We start from the raw sequence: 12,114 nt of genomic DNA on the forward strand, positions 1-12,114 counted from the left end.
AAATTCAAAAGCACACATTCCTTTGGAATCTGTATGTAATCTGCCAAGGCAAAGCTGAAAATGAGAAAAAAATGTCCCCAAAATTTTAACGAAATGTGAGGAGTAATGGCTCTAGTCTGTCTCAGCTAGACATTTTAGTGACGCTATCATTCTACTCATTCTCCCTTACAGAAAAATATTTTCTGAGCCTTGAAAACCAAGGTGCTAGGATAAACCATGAAGGGCAGGCAGCCATATGCCAGGAGGATGTTATCTCAGTTTGCATCCCTGGTGGTCGGAGCAACTTCCAGGAGCAACTGGAGATGTAAAGTGACTCTCTGTAAAAAGCGAGGGTGCCGCTTGAAGTGAACCAGTGGGAAATAAAGAATGATGCCACTGAAAATGAACAGGACGATGTAGAGGATCTCAGTTTGGGGTTGATCAATGATGGGAGCTACCACCAGGTACACAGCTGCCATCAGCACAATTATGGGGATGATAATTGGGACCTGTGAAAGCAAAACATCAGCGTAAAGACTCATGTCATCCTGGGCCGCTGTGGGCCTGAACAACCCTGAAGCTTCTGAAGAAGGCTTTTTAGATGAAACCCTGCTGCAGCCTGAGGTATTACCTAGAAATCTCAATTAATCCAGACATCCTGTTTCCCAGCCCAGTCCTACTCCAAGGTTGAACATCCCTGCAAGAGCTACACCACTGCCACACACCCTAAACCCTGCTCTTCCCTGCCCTCCTAGACCTGAAGATGCAAACTACTGGTTTTAGTGCCAGGTCTGTTCTTGCTCTCCCTACTACCTTGCATCCAAAAGCTGAGCTGTAGACAAAATACACAGCAATGTGTCCAAATCACATAACTGAACTTTAGGACCCTTGGGCAAAAAGGTTTATTCATGTGTTGACAGATAGGTGGACAGGCAATCTCAGAGGCTATTTCTGCAAGTCTGGTCAGAAAGTATTTAAATTTAAATTTGAAGCCATCCTCCCACAATGGCTAGTGAATGCACAAGAAAAAACAATTTCACAACAAGGTGAAAAACTGAACATTCAAGCTGGAATTTTCCATTTTTTACTTTTGTGCCTTTTATCCAACACAAGGGCACTGGTATAGACCAAAGGAAATGTTGTTCATGGTTACCTGTGAGAGCATGGAGAAGACCTGCTGTTGGCTTCATCTATGTTAGTGGGATGCTCTACTCTGCTCCCTGTCCACTGTGTTCTAACATTTCTTTTGGCAAAATGCTAATAAAAATGATTGTTTTCAAACCAAAGGAAATCTTTCCCTTAAATATAAACCTGCAACACACATACAGATTCTGCAGGACATCAGCCATACATTGTCAGTTGACCTGAAACCTTCAGACACGGGCTGCTTCTAGTTAAGGAGTTAGGCCATCAAACCAAAGGCTGCAGCAGGCTGACGTCTCACAGGACTGGCCTGGAGGACTGTGGGAGTTCTGTACAGTGTATGAAACACTACTGCAGAAACAGAACTTCTTTTCCTTAAAGCCCATTCAGCCAACAAATTGGACGAACGTCCTCATCCAGCATCCTAATTTCAGGACAGAGTCACAGAAGCCAGTGACTGGAAGACTTAATAGAGCACTGCTCTTCTTCATGCTAAGCCCCACAGGACACTCGATATCGCTCCACACAGCCTGGCAGTGTCAGCCTGTCATCTATCTCCTGGAGGAACCCCATAAAAACCAGGATGTTCATTCAGTTTGTCTCAAGGAAAAGCCACTGTCCTGCATTCACAGTCTCACAGGTCCCCTGTTCCTGGGATCTTTTCTGTAAAAATATTTCCCTCAGTCACTGAGGAAGCGCTGCAGCTCAACTCATTCATGGCACCAGGGGGAAGAACAGGTAACTCCTGATTTCCTCCCACTTAGCTGTTTTGTGGGGAACAAACCTGTCCCCTGGCCATCTCAAAGGACATGGGGCATTCTGGCTGAGTTTTTTGTCCTCTGTAAGGTTCTTACACCTGGGCTACCCTCTGAGGAGTGTGACCAAGCTCTGAGAACATAAACAGGTGATTGCATTGTTGATCAGAATCATCCTTCATTTTCCTCTTAAATCTCTCAGAAAAAAAGAGGATATGGTAAATATATTTTCCACAGTGAGGGGACAGTGCATTATTAGCTTATCAAGACAGAGAATTCAACCTTGACTTATGCTGTATATTCACACTATCTTGCCTCTTGTTGACTTTACTGAGATAAAACATGAAATTCAAAAAGGAAGGGCAACCACACTAAACCTGTAAGCAACCAGCCTCAGTGCTCTTTCTTTCCTCATAATGCTCTCTTAGTCATTTGGGCAATATAGGAAAAGGGTTTGAAGGTTTTATGTTATTACTTCACCTTGTAAGATCTTGGCAGTTCTGGTTTCTTGATTTTTAAATACAGGAGACCAGAAATAGTCATGCCATAGAAAAGCCATGCTATAAAACTGCAAGGAAAAAAAAAAAAAAAAAGGCAGCATTACATTTGGGGTGAGATCATCCAGGAATGTCAGGCCTGCCTTGCAGATCCCAGATGTTCATATCTCCAATTAAAAAGTAGAATATTGATATAAATTCAGTAGTTCTTCCATTCATTTCCTTTCCAGCACAAACAATGAGAACTTTAGAATGATCTGAATATTATAGATGCATTGCAATATGGGGATGAATCACATTCAGTTAAGTATATAGTGACAGAAGCGTTCATGCGTTGCAAAGATGCTGGTTCCTAATAGGTTCCATCCTATTTTCTTTCTCCCCCTCTCCCCTCCACAATATTGGTTAGAAAGCAATAGCCCAGGCTCAGAAAAATACTGGAAGAAAATACTTCTAAAACAATGTCAAAAACCAGGAGCACAGGGGATGCAAACAGAAACACTACACATACATACCTGAAAAAGTTCACGATACTGGTGAAGCTTCCTGACATTATCATTATTAAAGACATAGCGGATGTAAACAGCAGAGCGGGGGAGGGCGTGAGGCATCGCACATGAGCCATAGACAGAATGTCTGGCTGAAAGCCAAAGCAAAACAATATACCATCATATCATGTACTCGGAGATCCTTACTCATTCCCCTCAGCTGCTGGTGGGAGCTCTGCCTGCAGCAGAGCCACTCTTAATCATCAAATAAGCATAATACAAAAGCAGTTCAGCTTTGAGGAGTGTAAACATGGAAACCTCCCTCAAGGATATTTTTATTGTGTCTCACTGATTTCGTACCAAATATGCTCAGTTTAGACAGGCAAGATGAGGTTTTCAAACTACTAGTGTGACAGACCAAGGCTGAGTCAAATCAGAGCTTTCCTGATCATCATCAGGATTTTGTGCATGGTCCCACTCCTCTACCCTCTGTCACGTCTCTCTGGGACTTGAATTCTCTTGAGCTGGCTGGAAAATGAGACAGGGACTACTCCTGAAACATTTATGCAACTAACCACAAAGCAAACCAGGATTTGTTCCAGAACATGGAGAGAATCATTAGCCTCTTTATTGCTTGGTTCATTGGGAAAGTTTAATGAGAAAGGCTTCTTTTTTTTTTTTTTTTTTTTTTTTTTTTATTTCCAGCTTCTGCTACAGCTGAGTGTCTGAGAAATGGCACAAGCGTTCAGCTCTTAGTCTGGTGTGGTCAAATTCAGACCATCTGTGAACTGCTTAGCACAGAGCTTGCCATGATACAGCAGACACTGTCATCAGTAAGAGAAGCTGTGGAACCAGTAACCACCAAAACCAGTAACCACCAACTCAGTCATCTCCACCAACCTGGTCATTTATATACATAAAAGATTGCCTCCTATGTACAAGGAGCAGAGCTGGTGCAGAGTGGTATCCTTCACACCTGAGAGCAGAAATGCCAGATGGCATGGGGAGGAAGGACCAGAGAAGCAGAAAGGTCCAGGAGGAACACAACATGCCTGCTCAAAAGAGAGGAGGACAAATGGAGCTCAGCCCAAGCATTGAGAGGGAGAAGAAGTGTGGGTAGGTGTGGGGGGGTGTGCCTGTGAGCGAGGGGGTCCGTACCAGCAGCTGGAGCGGAGCAGCGGCCTCAGGGGGTTGTATGCACAGGTACCAGCAACTGGGGACACTGGGATCCAGGGGCAGCTACTGGGCAGACTGAATGTCTGAGCCCAGCTCCTGGAGGAACCCACATTGTACATATGTTTATATATATATTTCCCACTAACAGACCCCGATCAGCCAGAGAGGGGAACAAGATGAGGCCCTTGGTGCTGTGCTGTTTGTGCTAGTGTTTGTGCAAGCGCTGAGTGTGTCTCAATGTGTAGATCTGTGTGGCCTGCTGACTGTATATGTGTATATATATATGTACGTATGTATGTGCGTATATATATGTTGTATACTTGTGTTTGTGTGTGTGTGCCTATTGGGAATACATGCTGAACTTACCGGTTGGACCAGGGAGCACAGAGCTGAGCAGCCTGACCCCTGCTGGGCTATCAGATTTGGCCCCACCTAACAAAACCAATTAAAAACCCTAGCTAGGGGACATGTAAGGCTCAGTGTCACCTTGTAATTGTTATGAAGCTTGAAGAGCAGAGATATCCTATGCTATTTCTGAACTGGACTACCCCATGGGACGGCCAGAACACCCCTGAGACCAGCTTGGGTAGTCAGTATTTCATGCAAAGGCAGCTTGCCAGTGCTGGGCTACCTTCCCAGTGCAAGCAAGGGTGCCTTACAACGCGCAAGCACGGCCAGGTTTCCCCTTCCTGGCAGGTGTATTGGCTAGGTCCCCCCGAGCCTGTGCCAGGTGCTCCAATACAGCAGTATTTCAGTTGTTCATTTCAAAGCTGTTCTTAAAATTCAGGGTAGATGTAATTATGTATATTTCTGAAATTACGTGGCTGAAGAAGAAAGTCAGGAGACAACATATACATTACATTTGAAAAAGATGGGGAAGAAAGTCTTTGAGCAAGAAACAAACCACTGAAGAACTATCACTCTACCAGTTGAACATACACAGTGTTTTTCTCTCTGCTTTAGTGTCACAAGAAGGTAAAGTTGCTCAAAGCAAGCCAGACCCCTTTTTTTTTGTCCTTACCATATGGCCTTCCCTTGCGGCAATGTAGCACACACGGCCTCCGCTAAAGAACGTGCCGTTCGATGAACCAAACGTAGAGAGTGCCACCGACAGGGAGATGAGCCATGCCCAACTGCCCAGGACTTTGTCCCTGAGGTGGGAAAGAGTTCACAGCATAACATCCAGCTCGTAGATGTATCAAATACTCATCGCAGAACCAGACAGGATTCTTCCCTCCATTATTCTCGCTGAAATTTTTTCCAAAGCCTTTCTTATGATTTAAAGCCTTCTTTCAGTTCCCATAATATTTAGTCACTAGTAACTTTTGTCTTTTCCAGAAAAGGCAACTTTTCTTCCTGCCTGCTGTATACATATCTACATCCGTCTACATTGCAATGGTGTACAAAGCTGTCACAACAGGCAAAATCCCCTTTTTTGTGTACGGATGCTGTGGCGCGAATCCTGGAGATACTGCTATTACAGCCAACAATATTAGCTTGGAAATTGCAGAAAAACTGTTCCCACCAGACCTGAAGAAATATCCTGCAATATAACCTCTTTCCTGATATGCCTAAGAATTTAACCCTTCAATCCCATATGCATGTATTTCTGCTACTCTGTGAGTCAGGCCTAAGCCAAAGCAATTGTTTGAATTCCAGAAGTCCAATTCTGCAACATGTTCAGACATTTATGGTTTGCTTTCTCCATAATAGAAGAAGTAGCAGGGTTACAAATAGAGTTCAAGGTAAATATTTGGAAGATATGATAATCTTCTCACCTAAAAGTGAAGCTTGTTTTCTGGAATGAAGCAGCATGAGGAATATTAATTGAATAACAAATGCTGGTGTTTGGGGTAATTATCACATACGTGTACACACACATACACAAACAAACACACTGTTCATCTAATTGGCAAAACCCCCAAATTCAAAAGTTTTTTACAACACTTTATATTTCCATCTGAATTGTATGCCTTTAAGCCATGTGTACTCTTTTTTAGTATCACCTATCCCAAACGTTCAAAAATCAAGAGTTGGGCTTTCCAAAATCATGGCAGGAGCTTATCTACAACAATAATTTCAAAAATGTAGTTTAGAAGCTTAATAACTGGGTTATGGTCCTTCAGGCTTCAAGTTATTAAGCTACTTGCAATAACCAGAACTAAAATTTTTCCCTTTTTCAGAATGATGGAATCTGGGCACCTCCTATGATCTTGCAACTCCATAACCACAAGATCTCAAGGGAAAACAACATATATCACAAAATTAATAATAAAATCTTTAGCAATGGTGTCTTTTGCATTTATGAGATTGGTGCTTTGCTGTTTGGACCCTGAAAGTGAACTACAGGGGCTACTGTAAGTAACTTCTTACAAGCAAACTGAGATCTGCTGTTGCTGTTAAATCACTGGCATCAAAAAAACACTGGGGAGAGTTTCACAAGCTCCTTTTGTGGCTGAACGTCTCACCACTGAACAATGTTTCTCTCTGGCAGTTTTCTTCTTATATGGAGAGCAAATGTATTTAAATGTGATATGTCCTCCTCTGGCTTCTTTATCATCCTCCCATCCTTTCTTAATGACCTGAATAGCTGCATCCCTTGCTCATGAACCACAGCCATTACACTCTCCTCAGCTTGTGGCTATCTACCTGTCCTCAAGGCTTTTGAGTGCCCAGCTTTCTGGTTGCTAGTTCAACGTTTCTTCCTGAATTGCACTCTCAGGGTGAAAAGGTTAATTAGGCAGGAAAAGGAGATGTGTTAAAAAGGAGGAAGCTCACAAATAACTTGTTAATCACGAATGATGGGAAAGGAAGTGCAGAGAAAGTTCATGACACTGCAGCTTAGTGAGGCTTTGTAACCTGTTCAAACAAAGCACTAGACCTTTAAATGCTCCTACTTATAGTGACATGAAAGGCTATTAGAGAACACATCTAGCAAGAGCTCAGTCAGATCTTCAAACTGGAGATCTTGTGAAATGCACACAGAAGCAAAGCCACTGCTGACTTTTTAGGAAGAGGATGAGCAGCAACATAATCTCTGGGTATACTGTGTCATCGTTTCTGCCAGACAACTCATTTAGGGCTATCACGGAGTCTGTGCCTTTGGAAATATTTAGACTAAGGCTGGATGTTCTGGTGGAAGATCATCTGGTTAGAAGTCAATGGTGCCTACATCTCTCATGACAGTCCCTTCCTTCTCTTCCTAAAATCCTTGTCTTGCACAGAGCCTGTTTAATATCACCAAACACTTCAGGTTGATGGAAGGTACAAAGAATTTCTGTGCAACTCTGGAAAAGCACAAGCCAACTTAAAGATACGATTACCAAAGGCTACGCAACCCGTGTATAAAACTCCTGCTTCTCAAAGGTGTTGTAGAGATCAGTGTCATTTTCCATTTCCCCACAGATGGAGAAACTGAACCAAAAGACTCCGGTCCGGTCTAACTTCCAGGTGCTGAGTGGACAGGATTCACCCAGTTGGCTGCTGTCTCACTCCCAAACCACTGCCTCTACATTAGTGGGGCAGCACATTGTCCTCTCCATTTTTCTGGAAATATCTGAAATGTGGGGCATCTCCCAGTCCCCAGGTCTGGATATGCACCCTCGCTGCCTCCTCACCGTCTGTGGGGAGATGCTCCTGGTGTGCACTTCACCTCCTCTTTAAGGCCATTTTCCATGGGTAAAAACATGAGCTGGAGGGGAACCACAGGTTCCCAGTGGGAATGAATGGGAATGGGGAGTAAGGGGTGTGCTGCAGAGCACCCCATCTTGGCAGCCTAGGTGCACCTTGGAGACCATGGGCCAGATGAGGCTGGTCAGCCTTGGCCTTTGGTGGGGGAAGGCTATACACTGCCCTGCAGGTGACAGAGCAGGGACTGGCAGAATGCTTCCCTGTAACGTGGCCTGACAGGTCTTCCTGGCCTGACCAACGCAGTGCTGCCATTCCCACTGGGAATAGCACCTAAATCTCCTGAAACTCGGGAGACAACCCATGTGTCACTGGACTGCATTGGCTGTGTTGCTACATGCAGAGCTCACCCCCAAGTGACGGCCACAGCTCTTGAAGACAGCAGTTCAGATGGAGTCATGGCTGCTAAGTAGCTCACGTTTACCAGCAAATACAGGCATGTAACCAAAGGAATGGCAATCATCACAGCTCTGGGAAGGGTCACCTGGAAAAGGGATGACAAGGGTGTTAGGTGCAGCACATTCATGCCTGCACTGGGCTTTTTTTGTTTGTTTTGTCTTTGCCACCACCCATGTCCCTCATTCAAACTCCTTCGCTGACTAAGCTTTTCCACAGAACAAGATTTAGATCCAGATTCACGTGGCAGTTTTTACACCAGTCTCCCAAAGATGTCAGGCAAACAGTAAGGTTGCACATTTCAAAAGTTAGTCTTTAAAAAAACAAACAAACAACAAAAAAAGCCCCAAATCTTATTCAAAAATATTTTGGTTCATAGCTGCCCAAGATGTCTGTTGCATACTTCTTGATTACTTTAATATTGATTTATTTGTTACTCGTGTGTTACTGGTGTGCTGCACCTTCCCATGAACATGCCACTGACATGGATGAAGTGCCAGTGTGTGTTGCATCACATGTAATTCCTCTATAGGCTAAATCAAAGCAGGGCAGCACAAAGGAGATTTGCTCTAGGAAGGAATTATTAATTTTTTTTCTAGTGACAGGATGCTATCTTGGAAGACCACAGGTCATTTTAAGGCTCAATAAAATCAACAAACACCACCCTATGCAGCTGAAAGCACTGGAAAAAAGCAACTAGTAGGGTGATCACAGAGCAACTGTACACATCTAAAAACCTGAAATAGCAATTTTTGCATTCCCAATGTAGGACAAGATATAGCAATTCCTTACGTTGTTGCCTCCACTCTGCAAGGGTCTGAATATCAGTGCTTACAGTCCTGTGGGAGAGACTGCCACATGACCCTAGGATCTTTGCTGCCATTTAGGTTAATATTTAACTGTGCATTTTCATTTAATCTGTAAAATCTTGTGTGCTGCACTGGTAGAAAGCAAACTCTATACACTCTGCACTCACACAGCTCTTTCTAGAAAAGGGTTGTTCACTGCTGTAGTGTCTGATCTGTGAAAAGAGGTAATATGGCACAGAGAGGGCTGATGTAAGATGCAAGTGAGCTACTTCAGTGCCCATACCATGGACAGAACAATGCCTAAAAAGTAGATGTTTAAAGACAAGGGTCATTCAGAGAGTTAGATTCCCTCTCCACTGAGGCTTGGCTTGCTCAGAAGTTCCCCCTCCATGCAATGAGGAGAGATAAGTAGGTTTGTGATGCATACATTATGGATCAAGTCTTTCAGGGAATATGTGATGTTAAAGAACCTTTATGGATTATAGCAGTGAGTGCTTTTCTGCTTAAATCTAGGTGTCTACAGTGAGATCCCCTAACCACTAAGACAAAACTTCATCCCCAAAGCACGCAAGTGCTGCCTAATATCTTTCTTCCAGTCAATGGGGGTTTTAGTGCTTTCTGGTAGGTAGGCTGCTATTTTGCTTAGAGACTCATTTTTATCCTTTCTGGACACAACCATAGGTGTCTTGCCCTGGAAGACAGAACAAACCAGGTGGAAAGCTCAGTAGTCTTTCCTCAATGCTCTAATCCCTTGATTACCCCTCTTAACACAATCACAGATAGAATCACACATATTAGCAGCAGGATTAAGTAAAACCCAGCTCCCTCACTCACCTCAGGCTTCTTCAGTTCCTCAGTTACATAGTTCAGGTTGTTCCACCCATCGTAGGACCAGAGTCCCTGGTAAAATGCCACTCCAACTGCCCCAATACCTGCAGTTGTGTTTTGAAAAGCATTTTGAAAACTCTGAGTTTGTCCGTTGGCAAGCAGCACCAATCCGCCCACCACAATCACCAACAAAGCCAAGAGTTTGGCAGCTGTAAAAATGTTCATAATAGACGTCGCCAGCCTCACATTGAGACAGTTGATGATAGTTAAAAGCAGGATGCAGGCAGCAGCTGTACATTTGATGACAACCTGCGGAGATGAGCATCCTGGGTAGAACGGCGCAACAGCATATTCAGCAAAGCTCAGACAGACAGCTGCCAAACCAGCTGGTCTCACCAGGATAACAGAAGTGTAGGCGAAAAGAAAAGCAGGAAAAGAACCAAAAATTCTCAAGATGTAAATATATTCTCCTCCAGACTCTTTAATTATGGTTCCAAGCTCAGCGTATGACAAGGCTCCAAACGTGGCCAGGAGACCACACGCTGCCCAGATAAGCAGGCTGCTGGCAGGGCTCCCCATATGATGTAGTACCCACTCAGGGGACATAAAGATCCCCGAGCCTATCATGGTGCCTGCGATTAATGACACTCCGCTAATCAGGCCAACCTCTTGCTTCAGTCTTAATTTCTCCTTCCCTTCACTCATATCTGTGGATGAATGAGGTGAATCTGTTGTCTTCCTTTTCCTCATTGTGGAAATGTTAGGAGATGTTGTTGTTACAAGGTAATATGGAATAAGACTGAGTCATTTGAATAACGACTATCTCAGGCTTTTAGGGTTAAGTTAATAATTACAAAAGCTACGCTGAACACTGTCAAGAAATTCAAACCTACCTTCCACGTTTTGCATTCTTCCATTACCCATCTTATCTTCATAATTTATTATGGTTCAAATCCTGCCAAGATTGATTATCTTTGAATCTCACTGCAAGTAATGGTAATGGGTAGCATTCAGCACCACCTCAGAATCACTCAGCACCTTACTGGACTGTGTCCCTGATTACCTCTCCTTTAAATTATGCTTCAAATGGCATCTGAAATAAGGATCAGGTAAGCAAAATCCCCCTGCAAATCTGTACTTTATTGTTTGATTAAAAGTCAATGCTCAAGCACCTGCTTTGGTGCTCATTCACATTTTCATTCCCCACTATAAAGTGATCAAACAAACAAGCCTGTGACCCGACATGCTATGGCTTTGCTCAACAAGGAACCTTTCCAGTGTCTTAATCAAAGACAGAGAAATGTTCTGCTAAAAACAGTCCAGAGGCTGTTTTTCTGCACAATAGTAGGGGGCTATTCTGGCTTTTTCAAATTTTAGAAAGTGCAGGAGGAGAAGAGTGAAAAGCTATAATTACATTTTTATGGGCCCTTTTTACCAACGTACATGAGGTAGGCACATTCTTACCAGGCCATGATCTTCAGAGAACTTTGTCACTGCTCATTATATACACATTTCAGTGCACACCCAAGAGAAACTTAGCACAAGCTTTTGGAAATGCCACTGACCCCTACTTAGATATCTAACATGTAAAATCTTAGACTTCGGGGAGGGTTCTGCTATAAAACTGAACATTGGTAACAGCGCATGAGGGTGTATTTTGTGATCTGTGATACATAGGAAGTATTGAGCAGAAGGGAATTTCCATATGGATTCCTTCAAACTTAAACTAAACTTTACTGGCTCCAACTGTAAAGAAGGAGAGTTACTGTCCTTGGTGGTCTCTTGCAGACTTCTGTGGTGATAAGTACCAGAAAACAGGAGTGAGACCTTCCTCAGCCCTTCATGGAAACAGCAGACCTTGAATCTTTAAAACTATCTGTCCTCCTCAACCATTTGAGCTAAAAAAAGCATGAATATAAACAGAGAAGTACTTTTATTGTTTGTCTAAAAATTCCTTCTCTTCTAAATCATTTAGATTTCTCTTTCCTTGCCTTTTTTTTTTTTTTAAATCATCTCACTAGCTTTGCAGTTTTCTGCAAGAAGAGTCCAAGATAACTCTTGGCCTCTTAGCAAAACTCATGGGCCCATAAGAAAAGCAACATGTACGAGTCACCTAATTTCTCATGCTAAAGCAAATAAAGTTGCACAAATTTCAGCATTGGGTTGGAGGCCTTTAATTACTTCAGAGAAATTCAGCTGTGAATTCTCTGAATTTTACAGTATAAATCTTATTATTAGATGAAGGAAATAATGAGAAAAGTTTGGGGGGGGTATAAGGGATATTAGAAGCCATTCCTAATACCAACTCACTAGTATTCACTAGGAAATGGATCGCAGCTGGACTTCTCCTAATTTC

The 12,114-nt window shown here is 43.1% G+C and overlaps 1 protein-coding gene across 1 annotated transcript; it reads right to left on the reverse strand.

Annotated features, from left to right (window-relative positions):
• Positions 1 to 254: 254 nt before the first annotated feature.
• LOC128151989 (b(0,+)-type amino acid transporter 1-like) lies at positions 255 to 10,514 on the reverse strand. Its single transcript, XM_052809888.1, has 6 exons — positions 9,765 to 10,514; positions 8,076 to 8,209; positions 5,060 to 5,189; positions 2,890 to 3,014; positions 2,358 to 2,445; positions 255 to 488 (listed from the first exon to the last, which is right to left on the reverse strand). Exons 1-6 carry the CDS (start codon positions 10,506 to 10,508, stop codon positions 255 to 257), a joined length of 1,455 nt encoding a protein of 484 aa, XP_052665848.1. The 5' UTR covers positions 10,509 to 10,514.
• Positions 10,515 to 12,114: the final 1,600 nt, after the last annotated feature.

This window comes from Harpia harpyja, chromosome 15, assembly GCF_026419915.1.
Source record: "Harpia harpyja isolate bHarHar1 chromosome 15, bHarHar1 primary haplotype, whole genome shotgun sequence".
NCBI classification, from domain to species: domain Eukaryota; kingdom Metazoa; phylum Chordata; class Aves; order Accipitriformes; family Accipitridae; genus Harpia; species Harpia harpyja.